Raw genomic sequence first — 21,097 nt, forward strand, 5'->3', positions numbered from 1 at the left:
CTTATAGAATTTGAAAATTCCAGTCCTAGCTAAATGATAACTATTAAGTTCATTAAGTTATGTTATTTTTAAAATTTGATTTGTCAAACATATTATTAATATTATTATATATGTAATGTTATGTTTGTTTGTTATTTTCACATAATACTCAGAAAAATTCAATTAATAGATTTAACCACTGTCGTTTATATTAAGGCTAAAATTTTGAAATTTAAAAAATATAGCCACTAAGAATGATCCAATTAGTGAACGTTGATTAAATCTATGACTTTGCATATATACAAGACTAATGACATAATTTAACCAAATTGATTTAACTGTTATCATTGGGTTAGGACAAAAAATTCAAAATTCAAAAAGTATAGAGACTAAATTTATCAAATTAAAGTACAGGTACTAAATCCACAATTTACATAAAATATAGGATCTAATTGAAGAATTTAAACTCTTTTTTACGAATCATGGGCTGAGGACTTGATGTGGGCTGATATTACAGGCCCTTTCCTAAGACGAAACAAACGAAAAAGAGTACACGCGTCAGCCAGTCATTGTCTCTCTCTTGACTTTCAGGTTTCATACCATGCTTTCAGATGGAAATGGAAATGGCAGAGGGTGAGTTTCCTGGCAGTTATAGGGAAAGAAAGAGTAAGAGAAATGGAAAAAAGATGATGTACAATAGTAATGGAGAATGGGGGAAGTGGGAGGACCTGAACCCTGAAATATTGGCTCTAATACTGGTCAGGATCCCAGCTGAGGAGAGGGTGGCAACAGCCTCTTTGGTTTGCAAGTCCTGGATGTCATGTGTGTTGGGTCCATTCTGCTGGTCCGACATTGACATTCAAGACTGGTGCCGCCGCCGCCATCTGGCTGTCGAATACGTTGATTCTGCTGTCAGAAAGCTCGTCCGTCGCAGTAAGGGCACCTTCCGCCGCCTCTCTGCCTTCCGCCTTGGTGATTCTGGCTTCGCTTTCGCTGCAAACTGGTACTGCTATTCATTACTCTTATTTCGTATCTTCTTCATACGTTCTCCTTCAAAAAAAAAAAAGTTGGGTCCTTTTTTCCTTTGTCGCTGAAAGGAAGAAAAGAAAAGGTCATTTTTTCCATTAATTTTCGTTCCTTTTTAAGAAAAACAGGGTAAAAAAAGCAACTTTTGAATGTCTGTTTTATAATGGTTGAAAAAGATAAAAAGATTGTAAGATTACCAACATAATCAGGGTCTCTCTCCCAATGGTCGCAATGTTCGTGTTAAAATGTTTAGGGTATTACTGATTAGTGACAATGGATATGACTGTATATAGTTTCAGACTTCAAAATTTTTTGGTCAGCTTAAATATATAAACATATTTGATAGAACTATGGCTGGAATGAACTACTTCCTTATTTTTTTCTTCAGTGGAAGGTGTCTTAAAGTGTTGGAGATTCCCATGAGTGAAGTAAATGACAAAATAGTGGCAAAGTTTGCAGAATCACTTGTAAACCTGTCTGTAATGGATATCAGCTATTGTTTGAAGATAACTCACGTAGGCATCGAAGTCTTTGGGAAGAACTGTAAATCATTGACTCAGTTAAAGAGAAATATGCCCCCACAAGAATTGGAAAGGTTATCAAGCACATCAAAGGTCAATGAGCTTGAAGCAATGGTCATAGCTGATACAATGCCATTGCTCCAGCATCTTCAACTCGGGTTTGGCTGCTTTGGTGACACTGGTCTTGGTGCAATCCTTGCTAAGTGCAAGGCCCTTACGCACCTTGACATCCAAGGATGCTGGAATGTTAAACTGGAAGGTGAGTTGGAGGACAGGTGCCTGCAACTGCCGGCTTTTAAGAGCCCCTGGGTTTATGACTTGTTCACTGATAATGATGAACAAGATGATGAGAACGAGGATGATGAATATTCTTCCTCGGATTCTGAACAGAAGATCTTGTTTCTTTTGTGATTGATGGTTTTTGTTTCTTTTGGTAACACCATTATCTTGCTTGCAGACTCACAGTATTCACTGAACATTATACTCCTTGTTTCAATGAGACCAATGATCCTATAATCTCCTTATATTTCGTTTTTTTTTTCCTGGTTTATATGGTGATTTCATCAAGTATTTGAATGTCTAGAACTGCCTGTCCACGAGTGTATTATTTTGCCGGTTCTAACAACAAAGCATAAACAACAAAAATTATCAACTTTATGACCAAACACTCGTACATGAATTCATTTGCTCCAAATTCTCTACTGCACGAAACCAGTTTAATTGAGTTGCAAAATTTGCTTATAGAAATGGGCAAAGGAAACAATCAGTCGTAGTGACACTGATCATAAGTTCCAAGAAAACTGTCTCAATGACAAGCGAAACAAATGGGAGGGTAAAAATCTAGCCACCTTGACTATAACAACTAAAACATTGATACTAATTCCGAAACACTCATTGACAGTCGACCAGGGCCGACTTATACGATAGAGACTGCCTAAGTGGTAAGCTCCATAATAGCACTCACAATGTCACCATTGTTACTCTTGAGAGCCTTGACAGCCTTGGCCCTCGAAACCCCAGCCTGTGTCATGACCAAGTCAATGTCCCTAGGCTCTACACCAGTCTCATCAACTTCTTCCTCTTCCTCATCAGCCGGTGCAGCAGCTGCAGTAGAAGTGTCTGGCTTAGCTGCCAAAGAACCAATGTCTGGCATCCTGAACTGCTGGGCAGCTTGTGTCTGGAGCTGAGAGCTCAAATCCTCTATCTTAGCCTCACCGAAAATGACATAGGTCTCTGAATTCGGGCTCTTAAAGACATCAGGTTTCGAGATGAAAAATAGCACCTGAAACCAAGAGAAACTAGGATAAATTACCATTCATCAGGTAGCTCGACCATTTGAATCGAAAAGAACATCAGCAAATACCATACATTTTTTGTTCTCTTAATGGTGACCCTGCTTACACCAGTAACAGGCTTCATGCCTAACTTTAACATGGCCTTCCTACTCTTCTTCTCACTTCTGCTTTGCTTTGAACTTCCATTAGCACCTGCAACCAATATTCGAATCAAATCATAACGGCTGCTGCATAGAAATATCCAAGCAATTAACTTGGATAAGTCAAGTACCTAAAAAGGTCAGGAACTCACACCAATTACCTATAATAGCCAAAGAAATAACACCAGCAAATACAAAAATGACGGCATACATAGCCACTAACAAATCAGATATCTACAAAACAAAGCATTGCAAGAAAATGAATGCTAACAAGATTTCAAGAACCAGAAAACTTTAATCTAATTCCAAAGACTGTAAGTTCCAAGCATAAGATATGCACGAGATGATTGGATGAAATTCAATTCCAGAGCATTTGATACTTGGAAAACATTAAGCCGTTTTGAACAGATGTACATAAGTTTCTTTCATAATAACATATACGGGTCAAATTCCAAAAGAATACAGCAAAGCTTCCTTTCATTCATAAAGTATCATTTGAGATAACAATAACAGTAATTGTACAGAAACGAAAATAAAGATTTGAACCCAAAACCAAGTTAAAAAAAGGAAATAAATAAAGAAAAAACTCCGGAAAATAATAAACAATGTGATAAACCTTGTGCACCATCTTCCTTATCATCGTCGTCGTCGTCGTCGTCGTCATCCTCCTCGTCATCGTCATGTTCTTTCTCATCTTCTTTAACATCTTCAACCACAGCCTCCTCGCTCTGTAAATCATACATTATTAACATATATTCGAAGGAAACAAAAAAAAAAGATAAAAAAAAAATAAGTGAAATAAAGGGGGGGAAACCTGAAGCTCTATCTTGGATTCCTCAGTAGAAGGAACCTGCTCAGTCTCAGGATTGGCGGCTTCAACCACAGCAGCTGGCGACATCCTTAAGTTTCGTTGGATAGGGTTTCGCCGACTAGGGAAGAAAATACAAAGGATAATCAGAGAATTTGAGGGGCGTCCACACTCAATCGAAATTAGCCCTTCTTATGGGTTCTGTGTGTGGTGACGAGGGTTTTGAGGAGGATCCCTTCTGCTAGTTCTCGACATATGAAATATTAGGCCCAACCCAAAAATAATATACCCAAGCCCATACTTTGAAACGAACCTATAGGCATTAGTTTTTTTTTTTTTTAATATGCCATAAATCTTGTATTCTACATAAATTTAAAATTTAATTCCTCTACTTTTCTTTTTAAGAACTTAATTTTTTACTTTTCAAATATTAATATTCAGATATAATTGTTAACACAGTTTAAAATATTTTTTAAAATTTATGTTCATTTCAACACTATTTTTTTTAATTTTATTGCTACCAAGTGTGAGTTTTTTTTAATTTAAAAAAATTTTAGAGCAACAAATTTAATAGAAAAATTTAACAGTGTTAACAATTAGACCAATCTTTTATCGACGTTGGCCGACCATGTGGCACTATTAAAATACACCACGTGTCGTTTTTAAATATTATATATATTATATTGGTTAAAATATAAAAAAATCATATATAATATATAAAAAAGTTTAAAATATTTTTTATAAAATTCTAAAATATACAATTATAAATTTTTAAAAGTAAAAATAATATATAAAAATTTAAAAATGTTATAAGAAGTAAAAAAAATTATTTGAAGAAAACCTTGAAATTTGAATAAATTTTAGAATGTTATAAAAATAATTTTTAAAATTTTAAAATTTTATTTTTACAAATTTTTTACATTGTTTTAATAATATTATTACTTTCAATTAATTTATTTTCAGGTATCATATTTTTTCTATATTTTTCTATTTTTACTTGTACTTTTATTTTTTTTATTTTTATATTTTTACCATGTATATACATTTAATAAAATAAAATATTTTTTTACATAAAGATACCACGTGGTGCTTTGTTATTGGCTATAAGATTTTTTTTTAAGTAGACTTAAAAAAATATAACAGAAACATACTTTAGGCACCAAATTGATTAGTGGCTGATACTTTAAATATCAAATTGGGATAAAAAAAAATTAGATTACCAAAATGAGAAAATGAATATACTTCAAAATTCAAATAGTGAATAAAACCTTTTAAATTAAAAAAAATCAAACATATCAAATTAAAATCTTTTTATAATATAATTAATTCCATGTTAAAGCACATAAATTTAAAACTATATGTATTTGAAATTTCTTTTAAGTAAATTAAGAGAAAAATACTTTAGTATGGTGAACTGGAATGGGTAATTTACATATTTAAGTCCTCAAAATTATTATTTTGATTTTTTTATTTTTTTAAATATATTCTTTAGTTTTTTTTAATTTAATTTTTTTAAATTATTTTAATTTTTTTTGCAACTTTTGTAGAGATTGATTACTTATATTTGAAATTGACAGAAATTAAAAGAATATTTATATTAATCTATTATGCGAATTATGAAACTCAACTCGACGAGATTTGAAAAAATTAAATTACCCTATTAATTAACTCAAAATAAAAAAAAATCAAATTAAATCAAAGTTTCATTCACCCACCCTAATTACTTATTCCGGCAATAAGGCTAGAGATATAATAATTATCCTCACAGGTTATAAAGTTATTTGGCTCGAGTGACTTATGCGGGCAAGGGCAAGTTCGCCACTTGAGTTGACTTGGCCATTTTGAGGTGCCATCGTTGTTCCTCCAATCGCCACCGTCTTTCATATTGATTGATATCGTGGCTTTTATTGATTGGTGTTTGGTGAGGCATCATTTTTCCTTTTCGCTTGGAATGTCAATTTCATTTATCGCTTCAGTGCCTAAAAATAGGGTGCTTGTCCAGTTTCGAGATTGGTATCTCTCCATTATCTTTTGTTCTTGACTTTGTTTGTTGCTATCTTCTGCTACACCGTTGTTTTTTCGTTCGGCTATTTTGTGATAGAGGATATTACGGTGGAATGTGCATCAGCCCTACCCATGGTCCTCAAGTTCACCACTAAACCTAATGCACCACTCATGCTAGACCAGAGCTTTCGCGTCCTGCCTAGCTACTCAGTCCTCACTTGCTCCTTGCGCACCCTTCCTGTTGGCAGAGTGGAGAGACTCTATGGCCTTGGCCCTGTCTGCAACTTCTTGACCAAGAACGAAGTTGCTGTCTCTCTTTCCACCCTCAGTCTCTTGAATAACACCGGCCAGTTCTTAACCTTTTTAGAGCCTTAAACAAAATAATAAAATGAATTTTTAGGTTATTAAAAGTCAGAGAAAAAATTTGTTAGACCTTAAAAATTGATTAAAAAAATTTAGTCCCTTAAAAAGTGGAAAACAATATTTTATATTTTTTTTGGCCTTCAACCCTGAACGACCGACACACCTCTATACCACCTCTAGAGCCGAGCCTGATCAACACAAGGTATTTATGAAGAGCTGGTAAGCAAGTGCTACTGCTACACCTTTTTAATATTTTACTTCCTTATTTGTTAAACTATTTTTATTTGAGCAAGTATTATCTTCTTCGTTTTATTTGTAATAAACTGTGATTGGACTGAGATTACCGTACGTTGGACTGTCTGTTTTGATCAGCTACTACTTGAAAGGCAGTGCTGGAAGATGGAATTCCATTCAACAAGACCAGTGGTGGTATGACCGCACAGATTCTAAACTCAACAAGATTTTATATTTTTTTTGGCCTTCAACCCTGAACGACCGACACACCTCTATACCACCTCTAGAGCCGAGCCTGATCAACACAAGGTATTTATGAAGAGCTGGTAAGCAAGTGCTACTGCTACACCTTTTTAATATTTTACTTCCTTATTTGTTAAACTATTTTTATTTGAGCAAGTATTATCTTCTTCGTTTTATTTGTAATAAACTGTGATTGGACTGAGATTACCGTACGTTGGACTGTCTGTTTTGATCAGCTACTACTTGAAAGGCAGTGCTGGAAGATGGAATTCCATTCAACAAGACCAGTGGTGGTATGACCGCACAGATTCTAAACTCAACAAGATTTTCAATAAGGGGATGTTTGATCACTCTACCTTTGCCATGAAGAAGATTCTTGAGATATATGGTGGCTTTGAGGGACTAAAAACACTGGTGGATGTCGGCGGTTGGTACAGGAGCCACGTTTAGAATGATCGTCTCCAAGTACCCCACCATAAGGGCATTAACTTCGATTTGCCACACGTCATTGAGAACGCTCCTACCTATCCTGGTATATATATGATATTATCCATGCTTCACAAGTATTTTTTTAAAAAGCTGAAACAGATTGATTTTCACGTCTTTGGTATTGGTTGTAGGTGTGGAGCATGTTGGTGGATACATGTTTTCAAGTGTTCCAAAAAGAGACTCCATTTTCATGAAGGTGAGTTAGAGAAACATGTAAATTAAGAATATTTGATCTTGATGAAATCATAACTTACGCTCTGGACATGTATGTGTTGATGCATGCAATGGGTATTATACGTCAATTGGAGCGACGATCATTGCTCTAAGTTTCTGAACAAGTGCTATGAGGATGTGCCAGACAATGGGAAAATGATTGTTGCCGATAGTATTCTTCCGGATTACACAGATCCTAGCCTTGCCACAAAGGTAGTTGGACTTTTCGATTGCACCTTGTGGGCTACCAACCACGGTCGGAAAGAGAGGACTGAAAAGGAATTTGAGGCCTTGGCAACAAGATTTGAACCATGAATTTTAAGTTACTAATAAAAAGCTTAATTATTATTCCTTATGCTATTGAGAATAATGTGTTTAGTTTAATAGAATGGGCTCTAATATATGAATTAATAAGATGCCAAAGGTTTAAATTTTAATTCATCACTTGAAAATAAAGGGGCAAAATGATATTTTCCGGTTTAATTTGATGACCAATTCAAGTTTTTCTCGACCAGATATTTCATTCACTTGACAATGACTCTCCTTACAAAAAAATAACAACGTTAAGCCACCTACATTGAGATATCCCCACTTCAAACTTGTCATTACATGTTAGAAGCCTATTTACTCCATGAAAGAAACAGGCACACTTACTTGAGTTTGACCAATTTGACGCTGAATTTTCAGTCTCAATTCCCTTTGGGACTTCTAATCCTCAACATGCTCTGATGCATGACAATGTTTCGTCCAAAACTCACATGGCGCCACTGAATCACAAACATAACAGTAACACTGCAATGAATACACCCACAACTATTTCATCAAATGCCAATGCTCAGACCATATAACAAATAAAGCTAAAGTAAAAGAGTGTTTTTATAGTACATACCAGGTAACAATGCTTCTCATGAGGTGTTTTATCAAAGGGAAATTGCAGACAAAGATGCCTTGAATGTGGATAATCTCTACAAGCAACCTATATTCAACTCAAAATTTTGTCATTAACGTTATCACAAATTTAAACAACAACATAATATCCATATAAACAAAAAGAATAAAGACAAACCTTGCCCTTCTCAGCGACAACAGTGAGATCATCATCATCATCATCATGGGCGTCCTGGATGGTGATGGAGAGCTTGGCAATGTCCATCGAATCAAAAGGGTTAAAATCAAGAATAAAACAATCCTCCATCATGTCCATGTTCTTTTTCAGTAAAGTACTCCCATCATCATCCTCCTGTTTACATCTAATATTGCTTAGCATCCTATCTTTCACAGACGACAATGATATGACTATTATTTCCTTACCCTCCATTGTTTCTTCCATTCTGCTTCTTGTTGATGGCGTACGTCGCCAATTATCTTCGGTACTATATTAAAGAACCGTTGGTTTGCCGTAAATACACCTCGGGAAACGGAAATGATACTGTTTTGAGTTTCTTATTTTTATTTTTATGAAACTATTCGTGCTCCTCTTTTTAACCATAAAATTCGTTAAAGCTTAAACGACAAATGAACGTATCAAGGTCTGGCCGAAAACAGGGCTTTCACATTTCAGATAAATCCATGATACGGCACTATAAAAGCCCAGCTACCTATATACCTGTGGTGGCCTTAGGTCGAGACTCACGTTCGGTCTGTGCATATAAGATCATTATGCCATCAACTATAGGTGCTTTTTTAAAAAAAAAAAATTCAGAAACAATATAAAAAAACTAGATATGTGGATATATGGCTTTTTAATTAATTTTATTATAACAATACAAAATTTTTAATATTAAAACTATACACAATGAGTACTGTAGGATTATTATATTGAAATGATATATTATATATGTTCACAAACAAACAATTGCTTGTTTCAACCGAAAGAATGATGAGGTGACCTTATCAAGAAGGCCCAGATGCCGGTCAATGTCACGAAAATGGTGGTGTCACCTTCACTTTATCTCTTTTCTTCAATCCTAATTAAGGTGTCACCTTCACTTTATAAGCAAAATGTTCTTGCTGGTTTGCTTTCCATACCCAAACCAGAAATATTTGCTTACAAAAGAGTTTTTTGGCCCAGGCCAATCATGATGTATCGACCTTATTCTTCATCATCTACCTTTCCTATACCATACACAGTTACTCCCAACCTTCACCCTGAATATCCACCAGAAGTTTATACTCTTGTGGAGAAAAATAGCTTTTACCAAAAGGTCAGAGATATGATGTTCAAATACCAAATTCAAGTTTTCAAAAATTTTGAAGGACTTATTCTTAAACCTTGGGGTGTCCATCCTGATTATCCTTTCATTCACTCAATTAGGTTTGAATTTGTTGAACAACCAAATGAATTAAAATGGTTTTTATGGTATTTCACTCATCTCTACCATATTGCCATGCAGTTCAACACACTTGACCTTCTTTATTACTTGAAAAAGGCCATCAGAGGAAATATTGAACCAGAACAATAAAATTTCTTTACTTTCCTTAGTTGGTTCCATCCTTTACCACAATGGCTTTAGAAAATTGAACAACATTGCAATCAGGCAAGAGGAAATTATGGAAATTATATGATTATAATTTTCTATAAGCCTCAATACTTTGTCAAATGTGGAAGAGCAACTCAGCTCAACTCCTTTCATACCTCTTGGATTCACAAATCTCTTGAAAATAATATCTTCAAGACTGATGATCAATATCGAGAGTTACAAAAGTTTCTCTGCCAGCTTAATAGAATTATTCCATTTGAGATATGGCCACCTCCAAATATTGATGCACCATGGGACACCTGGCCAAGGACCTACACACCTTATCATGAAGGAATCTTAAAAGCTCTCCATGATTATCGTGAAGAAATTCTTGATCCAACAGAATGGTCTCAAGATTAACCGTGGCAATACAGTCAAATCAGTCTTGCAAGAATGGAGATGCATGATGAAAAAGAAAAAGATGAAGAAATGACCTACTGCAGTGAAGATTCCATGGATAGTGCTCAATATCCTCATTCAAACGCAAACAGCTGAAGACACTCGTCAGGAACTTTACTTTAATAATTAAATAGCTTTCTGTTTTACGTTAAATAATGTCTAATATCAGTACCACTTTTACTTTATGCACTATTTACTTTATGCTTTAATGTCTGATAGTTATCCTGTATACTGTTTATTATTTTGTTGTATTACATCTCTTTCAGCTATAAAAGGAAGATGGGTTTTCTTTGTAGAATCATCAAGATTTTCCTAAATAAAATCCTAGTGTGTTTTCTTTATCCATGGCTTTCTAAATTCTCTCCATTTCTCTAAGTCTTCTTCTTCCTAGAAAACTTTAGATGAGTTAACAAAGGATTACAATATAGTATGCTCTGTGCTTGCCATATAATGGATCCTGCACATCAAAAATATTGAATTCTGATCAATGATAACAATATTGTTGAGGATAGCATATGTCTCTTGAATTAAGGCTTTGTAATTAAAAGGCAGTGCCTGTTGAATAACCCGTATGGAGAAAGGGTTTAAGTTTTGGTATAGCATACTTGCTACAATTTCTTCTTTCTTGCAATCCCTGTGTTTATCCTCACCCATATTGGTATCAGAGCCAGAGGTTCATTATAACTCATCTTTAGTAAGTCTAGAAGATAGATAGATTTAGAGAAGATTTCTTACTCATGACTGAAAATATGTTAACCAAACCTTCTACTTCTTCAACTCCTCTCACTTTACCACATTTTCCTTTAAAATCCCACTCTGCAAAAAAGATCTCTTCCCTTTATGAAATAGAATACTTAAGTGAAGAAGATAAAGTTCAGCCTACAGATCTTCCTACTGTAAATCCTTATGCTGCTTATAGAAAGCCCGTTTTTTCCCCTATAAAGTCTATCAGAACTTTAATCAAAGGTTCTGCTAAACAAGTAAGGGAATACATTCAAGCCTCACGGTTTGATAGTTATCCCATTTCTGCAGCTTTACTAGAGTAGTTTGTTACTCTTGAAATCCCAGCAGAGTTTCTAGCAGAATGGAAATGCACAGAATACACTCATATCCATTTTGGAGTTATACGACTTGCTTTAAACTATCATGGCACAGTTGGAAAGCCTGTAGTTGCAAGAATTGCATTATTGGATTCCAAATATTTGGAATATCAAAATGCATGTATAGCTACCATAGAAGCAACTTTGAATTCTGGTCTTGTTATGGTCACCCTTTTTCCAAATTTCATAATGGCTTTGGCAGACCCCAACTTGACCACAACCTTGAAGGTTCAAATTCAAATTGCCGGGGCACCGTAAGTAGCATCAGCTATTGCCGCAACTCTTCATTATCAGATTGTCTACAGAATTCAAGATCATGCTTTTAATCTTTCAAGGCATGGGACAGATGACTCCCTACTTATCTAGGTAAACACAAATGACCAGCCTCATTGTGTTCATGTTCTAAGGCAGATTCCTAAGAAGGAACTTATCAAACTACTTCCAGAAAAATGGATTACTAGCTATGAACGGCTTCTTGAGCATAGCCAACCAATTCAGCCAACTTCAAGCAAGATTACCTCAAAGGGAGATGGAACAACTGAGATCAAGTTTGATCATAGTCATCTTCACAGTCCAAAGAACCCCAATATTTTCCCAACTCAGCTGATGATGCAACCAGTTGAAAATCCAGCAAAGAAACATGATCTAGAAGATTCGGATTGTTATTGTCCTTTGTGTGAACCTAGTCTAGAAAAAAACCTGATACAAAGTTTTTCTGCTGATGGAAAACCTTTGTACATGTTCAAGGACAAGGTAACTGGACATTGCCTTTGGGATCTAAGCTGCCCATGTGATCTTTGTACAGATGACAGATTGAGGGCCTGGATTGATGGTATGGACATGTCTGCATCAAAGCCAGGAAAAAAGAAAAAGAAAAAGTCTACTCAAGACGAGTTTTATAAAATATGGATGGAAAGAGATCCAGATATTGGACCACTTGGAGAAGATAATGGTAAATATGTTTACCTTATTGACTATTCACCCTACAAATCTCCTCCAAAAAGACAATATCCTCCAAAACTATGTAAACTTTCTTTTTCTCCTTCATCACCATCCTTTTACACCCCTCCTTCACAAAATTCAAATTCCTCCAGAAAACCAAAGTTTTTCTCCCAGCCATGTTACAAGAAAATAAACAAATGGGTTAAGAAAAACCCATGTTTCCTTGCTCCTCAGAAACCAGTATCTACTGTATGCATGATGCATTCCACAGCATCATATGATAAAGATTTTCCACCTCTTGAAGAGTGTTCTGAGAAAAGTTATACCCATGCACTAAAAATACCTTCAAAAATCCAGACTGATATCTCAGGTGCACCAGCCAAAATAAGTACTGTAAAAGCCACTCTCAATTGGCAAACAGAAAATGCTATTGCTCAAAACCATGTTTTGAAAAGAATTGATTCAAATATCTCAAATGTTGAAGCAAGATAGATGACAACACCAAGATGGTCAGAGATCTAATTCAACTTCTATAGAAAAAATTGGATGCAGTAGCAAAAGAACCAACATCACCAGGACAAGATTTATTTTCTCATCTTGCTCAAAGAGAAAAGGAAATCCAAAAATTAAAAGACCAAATCAAGACTCTTCAAGATACGGGAAAAATCCCTGAGCCCACCCAAAGAACAGAAACAATTGAGTTGTTTCCTTCTATCAGACAGAAGAATCCACTCTCAACAGAGAGAGTACGAATAACTTTTCCAGAATTTTCAAAACGTACCAAACCAAGTACGTATGAAATTTTTCTGGAAATTAAAAAACAAGAAGTTGAGAAAAAGAAGAAAAAATCCACTGAAGAAACCAAAGCAGCAAGTGAAAGTAAAGCATATCAAATGGAGAAGAAACTTAGAAAAAGACCAGTTTCAGAGGAATCTCCACCAAGATCACCTCCTCCAAAACAAGTCTCAAAATCCCTGATAATCCAGGAAGAAGATCAAAATCCTTTAAAAAAATTTTTAAAAGATTGTACAGAATCTATGATTCCTAAGATATCAACTTTACAAAATCCAGAGTCAAGCACTGAAATTGGTTCAGGAAAAAATTTGGGATCATCAGAAGAGTCTGAATTCTCATTAGACAAACAAACAAAAACAGAAGATGAAGATTTGCAGAAAGCATTTCAAACAATTAAAGTTGAAGAGCAAAGCGATGATGAAATGTAAGATATGCTAGAATCATCTTCTACACCACAGAGACAGATGCCAAAAACTTCCATAGGAAGAACCACTTTCACTTTTGATGATTTGCCAGCAGCAAAATGGCCAGACAGAATCCAAGAATTTCATTCTTGGCTAGAAACTCACAAGCTGACTAAAGATAGCAATTACAACATTCTCATGGAATTTGTTTCCAGATTTACAGGAATGTTAAGAGATTGATGGAATGCTATCGATCAACATAATCAAATGCAGTTTCTAGTTCTTCAAGACCTGGCTCAACCAATCAGAATCATATATCAACATTTTGTAGGAAACCCTGAAGACTTGTTAACACTAAAGAGAAGAGAATTCTACAAAAGAAAATGTTGTTCGTATGACAAGAAGGATTTGGCAAGGCATTTCAAAATAATGACCAGGTTATTTTGTGTTTTAGGCCTAAATCCAAATCTCAAGCCAGTCATCCTTTCATCTCTTCCATATCCAATTCAAGTTGCAGTCAATCAAGCTCTTCAAAAGCAAAATAAAGATATTCTCCAAATTACGGTTGCAGAACTTCAACAAGAAATCTTTATTGCCTTAGAAGACATTTGCAACAGAAGAAAGATATTCAAAGATTATCTCCACGGTGACAAAAGAATTGACAGAGCCTGTGATGATTCTTATTTGAAGTACAAATGTACAAAAGATCAGTTATGCGACTGTCGCATAAAAAAGAAGAAACACTTCAAAAAACATTCTTCTTTCCCAACTTCAAGAAAGAAAAAAGTCAGGCCTCAATAGAGATATCTTACAAAGAAAAGAAAGTCAACAAAACCTGATCGTTGCTACATCTGTAATCAAATGGGACATTTTTCAAAAAATTGTCCAAAGAATAAGAAGCAAGCTAAGAAGATTGCGCAAATGGTGAGACAATCAGGAATCAGAATACAAGAAGAAGATATTGAATATGTTTGCTCTATTAAAGATGAGCCATCAGATAAAACAATTTGTGCTATTCCTGCTTATGAAATCAGATTATTCTGATATACAGATGATGCAAGCTAAAGTTCAGTCTGTTGACACAGTCCCAATTCCTCATATACCTGTTAAAGTCTATTTAGACAAGTATAGTTGTAACAGCCTAATTTTCAGTGATGTTGGAACAGTGATTCGAGATCACTAAATCAGACAAATGAGTAGGAAATATTATTAATTTAGTGAGTATAAGTTAAACGTGAATTTAGGAAAAATTTTGAAGTAGTGAATAGTGTACTAAAAATAAATATTAAAATAATTAGAATCGAAAACGAGATATCAAGACCTCGAGAATTTTAAATCAAGCCATAAATATTTTATAAATATTTATGGAGTGTTAATAAGTTAGTATTAAAGTTTCGTCAAGAAATTTTAAAGTTCTGATAGTTAATTCAACAAAAAGGACTAAATTGTATTAAATGCAAAATTGTGGGAAATGATTAAATAGCTTAAATGATAAAAGAAAGAGGGTTTAAAAGGAAAATAGACCCAAGGTCTCTTTGGGCTGGACAGAAATGGCATGAAATCAGCAAGAAAATAAGGAGAATTAAGGGAAAAATTAGAAAATTGCAAAATTTACTTACTAAAGCTAGGACTAAAGTGGAATTATCTGGATTTCTCTTTATTTTTCTGCATTGTCATCAGCAAAAACACCATGGAAGAGTTCCCTTAAGCTGGTTTTTCATATTTTTACTTCAATTAAGTTCAATTCTTGATTATTTCTTGATTTTTTTGTGTTTTTATGACTTTTACAAGTAGGTCCACTTGTTAAATTCATTAGTTTTTGATTCTATGAAAGAAATTTAAAGTTGCTATGAACATTTGCTGGAATTATATGATGATTTGGCATGAAATTAGAGTTTTAAATTGTTTATATGCTGATTTTATTGAAAGAATTGAATAGAAAGTGAATGTTTGGGACCTAATTGTATAAGAGTTTGAAGTTAAAGTTTTATGTAGAAATTCTGAATTTCAATAGTTATGAAATAACTTATTATGTCTAGGAAAAGTATTAATTGAAAAAATTATCTTAATTGAGGGGTTAATTGAGCAAGGACTGAATTGTATGAATTGTGAAATTTGGGGCAAAATGGAAATTAACATTTTGCACTAAAACTGTTTTGGATAGCAGCAGTAGTCTAACTTTGAAAAATCACCAAAAATTATAGAAATGGAATTAGAGGATGAATAAAATATGAAATTAAATCTTATTGAGTCTAGTTTCTTATAGAAGAAATGATGTAAGCAATGGAATTGTAAATCATGAGATATGATAAATTTTGTGAGACAAGGTCAGAATGATTTTGGGTTCTCCTATTCTGAATTTTTAAAATCATAAAAAATTGTATAAAACTAATTATGGGCTTAAATTTATATTTTTAGAATCCTGAATGAGTCTATTTTCAAGAGAAACAAACGGGAACATCATTTGAATCCTGTATGAGGAGATAATTAATTTTTAGTGAAGAAGGGTCGAAACTGTCAGACAGCAGAACATTGGAGACTTTAATGAATAAACTGTATTAATTGGCCTGACCAAAAATCATGAAATTTTTATGGTAAGAAGATATGTGAGTCTAGTTTTAGGGAAAATTTGCGGATCTTAATTTTGAGTTCCGTAGCTCCAGATATAAATAATTTAGTGACTATGACACGGGTGGATAGTCTGAATATTCACATAAGTAATTAGTGAAAATTATGGATAAGGTTACTTACAAGTGTGTTATTTATACCAAGGATGTGGATGGAGAGGAGGAGGAGGAAAAATATATGAATGACTCGTGTATAAATTAAACACATGCCCGATTATAATCGGTAAGTGTTGGATTAGAAATGATATAATGTTTTATGTGGAATATTTATTATGAAATTATGATTATCGTTATAATACAAAATTTGTACTTGTGAGTTTATATGGCTAAATTTTAGTGATTATTTGTTAATTTTATGAATTTCATGATGTGTTATTTCATATGTATTGATGATAAAATCGTGAATAATGTAAAAGCACGAAAATTGAATAAATGATCAAATTGAGCATTTCAGTTCAGTGACAAGATGAATTGAAGGAAAAGACCATGGTTGGACCATGGCAACAAGTGATAAGTGATAGCTTCGGCTACACTTATCTGATCAAGGATAAGTGAAAGCGATACGTAATAGCTTCGGCTACACTTATCTGATCAAGGACAAATGACAAGTGAAAAGTGGTAGCTTCGGTTACCTAATCAGTGAAAAGTGATAGCTTCTGCTACCTGATCAGTGAAAAATGGTAGCTCCGACTACCTGATCAGTGAAAAATGGTAGCTCCGGCTACTTGATCAGTGGATAGTGGTAGCTTCGGCTACAAGTGACAAGTGATTTTCGTATAAGACCATATCTGGGATATGACATCGGTGTGATATATGCTACTATATGAGACCATATCTGGGATATGGCATCAGTGAGATATGTGATTCGTGTAAGACCATAGCTCGGCTATGGCATCGATATGTGATATGTGATTACGTGTAAGACCATAGCTGGGCTATGACATCTATATATGAAGATGTGTAAGACCATAGTTGAACTATGACATCGAGTAAACGAAGTACTCAATTCCGTAAGACGTTCACTAATTTGACAAAGTTTGGTAAGTGTTACATGGAATTATGTGATACAGGAAGTACGAGTTGATAAGATATGAGTATAGAACTTGGTTGATAAATGAATTCATTTGTGATTATATAATTGTTCATCTTGAATGTACTATCATATGTATTGATAATTCAAACGTATTAATGAATAAAGTTTCGACATGTAATAAATTGAACACGAGACAAATAATTATGAAATTGAACTCGGAATTCATGAAAATGACGGTTATTGATATATGGAGACATGAGACATTGGTATATGAATATGGAAAATGTATGGTAAATGTGTTTATTCATAATTATGGAATTATATACCTCATGTGTACTATTTGCATAAAGATGATATTTCAAATACTTTGGTTATTTGAAACAGTATAAAATCAAGATAAGTTGTTATAAAAATATATTTAGATTACAGAGATATGGCTGATATATGTTGTATGGTTACATAACGTGAAATTGTGTATATATCTGAGAAATTTAATGAGAAATGAGCCCATACACGTTTCCTGTTATTTATATGAAGTGTACGACTAACAAGGGTGATGAAGTTATAAACAGAGAGTTACACGGGTTGAAAACACGGGCGTGTGACTCTCCAAAGTGTGAAAATTTTTTAAGTGTTGCAAAAGTTTATATGTTTACGGTTTGGTCCCGAACCACCCTGAATGTATGTTTTGGGCCTCATAGGCCCATATAAGGGACGTTAAACATATGTATGAAAGTTTTTAATTTAGAAGAAATTTTATGGCTGATTTTTACATGATTGATCATATTAAGTTCGGTAATGCCTCGTACCCTATTCTATGCTCGGAATACGGGTAGGGGGTGTTACAATAGTAAACCCATTACTATAATTGCCTTTATAGACACTGGTGCAGCAGAAACCATCATGAACCCAGATGTTCTACCCTCAGAATGGTGAAAGCCTCATATAAGGTACTTTAATTTAGCTGCTGATCATCCTTTTGCTACTCACCTAATTAGTAAGCCTATTACTATTCAGTTTTTCCCAGGTTGTTGTGTTAAAACTACAGTATTGGGATCAAAACTTCCTGGAAAAGACATTGTAGTAGGTTTTGACCTCTACAAGAAAGCTCAACATCTCAGAATACTCCCTGCAGGAGTAAGATTCAAAAATCTTTTCCAACCCTTTGTCAAAATACCAAAACTTTTTGCAATCCAATCTGAAAAAATCCTTCATATTGTTTAGGAATTAAAAACCCAATCATGTACAGAATCTCATTCTGAATTCTTGAATAAATGCCCAAATCCTTTGTGGAAAAACCCAAACTTCTTCATTAATCTTCCTTTCAAGAAAAATGAAGACATTAACCTAACAAAGGCCAGCCATCAGGGAATAAATCCAGATCATCTGCTGCTAGCAGAACAAGAATGCAAAGAACTACAACAACAAGATCTGATTGAACCCTCGAACTCCCAATGGGCATGTGAAACTTTTTATGTGAACAAAAGATCTGAACAAGCCAGAGGAAAATTAAGATTGGTAATTAACTACCAACCCCTTAATTATTTCCTCCAAGATGACAAGTTTCCTCTTCCAAACAGAGACTTACTCTTCTCAAGTTTGTCCAAAGCAAGGGTCTTCTCCAAATTTGATCTCAAGGCAGGATTTTGGCAACTAGGAATTCATCTTGATGACAGATCAAAAACAGGCTTTTGTATTCCTAATAAACATTTTCAGTGGAAAGTCATGCCATTTGGATTAAAAACTGCTCCTTCATTGTTTCAGAAAGCAATGATAAATATTTTTCATCCTTTGAAGGAAAATGCTTTAGTCTACATTGATGATATCCTGCTCTACAGCAAATATGAAGATTCTCATGCACAACTCCTTGAAGACTTCAAATCTCTTATTTTCAAATTTGGGATAATGTTGTCAGAAAGGAAAATGCAAACAAACAAATCAGAAATCCAGTTTCTAAAAATGGACATCAAAGAAGGAAGATATTCCCCAGGTCCACACATTGCCCAAGAGCTCCTCAAATTTCCATCAAAAACCTTGTCTCTCAAACAAGTTCAGCAATTTCTTGGGATTGTTAATTATCTTAGATTCCTAAAGTTTCTAAGTATATTAACCCCCTGAAAAAGATGCTCAAAAAGGAACATCCACAATGGTCTTCCTCTCAAACAAAAGCTCTTCAAAAATTGAAAGAAATAACTCAGAATTTGCCTCCACTACAAATCCCTTCAGATGGAGAAAGAATCTTGCAAATAGATGCCAGTGACAAATACTGTAGAGCAATTTTGCTTGAAAAAAGAAATGGCAAGAAACAACTCTGTGGATATAAAAGTGGAAGATTTTCAAAAGCAGAAATTCATCACCACTTCACATTTAAAGAAATTCTTGCAGCCAAAAAAAGGTATTGCAAAATTCAAATTTCATCTTACAGGATACTACATTCTGGTAGAAATGGATATGTCTTCATTTCCTCAAATGCTCAAATTTAAACAGAAAATAGTTCCTCATCTTCAACTTCTAAGAGGGGCAGAATGGTTTTCTCAGTTTAGGTTTGATGTCAGACATATAAATTATATCATCTATCTATAATATATAAAAGCTCGAGTCATACCACTAAATCCCCATTTTAAAATAAAATATTTTAAAATTTATGATAATTATACATTTAAAAATAATTATAATTTAATAAAAGTTGTGATCACTATTACGCGTTTAAAAATAGTATAATTTAATTTAAAATTATTAATTAAAAATTAGAATGTTGTGCTAATTTTAAAATAGAGTTATTATTTAAATAGAACGTTAAACATATAATATAAGAAAACAAGTTGTGATAATTATAATATAAATTACAATTATTAGTTAATTTTTTTATGTAAATAAAAATTGTGCTAATTTTATTTGTGTAAAATATAGTTATTACTTGAATATAATTCTAATCATCTTAATTATCACTTAATTAATATATTAGATTTAATTATGTTAATCAGCTATTGTTTTGAATAATGTTACTTTATATTAATTACATAAGGTAAAACTATATTATAGGTTAAATATGTTTAAAATGTTTTAATTATGATTTGAAATTTCTCTATTATAATATTTGAATTGAAAAGCCTTAATATTTTAATTATATTCAATAATTCAAATAATAAATTTTACTAATTACAACAATTAAAAATATAATATTTAATGCGTAAAATCATAGTCGAGGGTAATTTAATCTTTTTATTTAAAAAATTAATAAAAATATGTGATGAATTTTAACTCAAATTGACTGCATTAATAAAACATTTAATTTATCACTCAAGTAAAATTTTATTTTGATATTTTTATACATTTCACTTTTTATTATATGCACTTTATTACCGTATCAATTGTACCTATATCTATACTATTAATAAAACCCACATCAATTAAGTTAATAAAACCTTAAATTTACTACTCAAGCAAAATTTTATTTTGAAATTTTTTGTACTTTTTTTAATATACACAATTTGCTATCTCTACTAGTTGTGTGTGTATATATATATATTAATAATATTGTTACTTGACTTGGTATCACCAAGTCAACTCGATACTAACTCACAATTGACAACAAAATCAGGACAAATACTTGTAGTGCATTTAGTACTATTTTTCTGATATATTTGTGTTTAAATGTCACTTTACCCATAATTTAATCTAATGTTTTAATTTAATATCATACATATTTTATGTATTATTATAATTAATTAATTCTAAATTGGTACATTTAATTATTTATTATATATTATTTTTAAATATATATGCATATTTTAAATCTATGATTTTCAGATACAAGTCTGATAGGAATTTTAGTATAAATGAATGCAACTTTAGCATTTGGTGTCACGTTCTCATCCAGTTTACAAGGCCAATTTGATATACATTGTGAATATTAGAATAATGTAGTCATTAATAATAACATTATTTGTATTTACTTTTAAA

At 33.2% G+C, this 21,097-nt stretch overlaps 3 protein-coding genes and 1 pseudogene across 3 annotated transcripts; 2 read left to right on the forward strand and 2 right to left on the reverse strand.

Annotated features, from left to right (window-relative positions):
• The first annotated feature begins 412 nt into the window (after window positions 1-412).
• Window positions 413-2,103, forward strand: LOC107929591 (F-box protein FBW2). The gene is made up of 2 exons (XM_016861067.2): window positions 413-982; window positions 1,394-2,103. Exons 1-2 carry the CDS (start codon window positions 591-593, stop codon window positions 1,935-1,937), a joined length of 936 nt encoding a protein of 311 aa, XP_016716556.2. The 5' UTR covers window positions 413-590; the 3' UTR covers window positions 1,938-2,103.
• Window positions 2,104-2,241: 138 nt separating this feature from the next.
• On the reverse strand, window positions 2,242-4,019 carry LOC107929592 (nascent polypeptide-associated complex subunit alpha-like protein 2). Its single transcript, XM_016861068.2, has 4 exons — window positions 3,776-4,019; window positions 3,578-3,689; window positions 2,895-3,013; window positions 2,242-2,808 (listed from the first exon to the last, which is right to left on the reverse strand). Exons 1-4 carry the CDS (start codon window positions 3,857-3,859, stop codon window positions 2,461-2,463), a joined length of 663 nt encoding a protein of 220 aa, XP_016716557.1. The 5' UTR covers window positions 3,860-4,019; the 3' UTR covers window positions 2,242-2,460.
• A 1,420-nt stretch (window positions 4,020-5,439) lies between these two features.
• LOC107929519 (caffeic acid 3-O-methyltransferase-like) lies at window positions 5,440-7,630 on the forward strand (annotated as a pseudogene).
• Window positions 7,579-8,934, reverse strand: LOC107929518 (uncharacterized). The gene is made up of 4 exons (XM_041083640.1): window positions 8,627-8,934; window positions 8,382-8,555; window positions 8,205-8,291; window positions 7,579-8,107 (listed from the first exon to the last, which is right to left on the reverse strand). Exons 2-4 carry the CDS (start codon window positions 8,517-8,519, stop codon window positions 8,024-8,026), a joined length of 309 nt encoding a protein of 102 aa, XP_040939574.1. The 5' UTR covers window positions 8,520-8,555; window positions 8,627-8,934; the 3' UTR covers window positions 7,579-8,023.
• Between the last annotated feature and the right edge of the window lie 12,163 nt (window positions 8,935-21,097).

The sequence above is a fragment of the Gossypium hirsutum genome, chromosome A12 (genome assembly GCF_007990345.1).
Source record: "Gossypium hirsutum isolate 1008001.06 chromosome A12, Gossypium_hirsutum_v2.1, whole genome shotgun sequence".
Classification (NCBI taxonomy): domain Eukaryota; kingdom Viridiplantae; phylum Streptophyta; class Magnoliopsida; order Malvales; family Malvaceae; genus Gossypium; species Gossypium hirsutum.

Bases quoted from the DNA above. Each gene is read 5' to 3' on its own strand.
- LOC107929591 (XM_016861067.2), top strand. From the start codon at position 591: ATGGAAATGGAAATGGCAGAGGGTGAGTTTCCTGGCAGTTATAGGGAA. The intron at 983-1,393 runs GTACTGCTATTC...TTTTTTCTTCAG, and splicing joins TTCGCTTTCGCTGCAAACTG to TGGAAGGTGTCTTAAAGTGT.
- LOC107929592 (XM_016861068.2), bottom strand. From the start codon at position 3,859: ATGTCGCCAGCTGCTGTGGTTGAAGCCGCCAATCCTGAGACTGAGCAG. The intron at 3,014-3,577 runs GTTTATCACATT...TATTGGTTGCAG, and splicing joins TAAGGAAGATGGTGCACAAG to GTGCTAATGGAAGTTCAAAG. The intron at 2,809-2,894 runs GTATGGTATTTG...TCTTGGTTTCAG, and splicing joins CCATTAAGAGAACAAAAAAT to GTGCTATTTTTCATCTCGAA.
- LOC107929518 (XM_041083640.1), bottom strand. From the start codon at position 8,519: ATGGACATGATGGAGGATTGTTTTATTCTTGATTTTAACCCTTTTGAT. The intron at 8,292-8,381 runs GTTTGTCTTTAT...AGTTGAATATAG, and splicing joins TTGTCGCTGAGAAGGGCAAG to GTTGCTTGTAGAGATTATCC. The intron at 8,108-8,204 runs GTATGTACTATA...TATTCATTGCAG, and splicing joins ATGAGAAGCATTGTTACCTG to TGTTACTGTTATGTTTGTGA.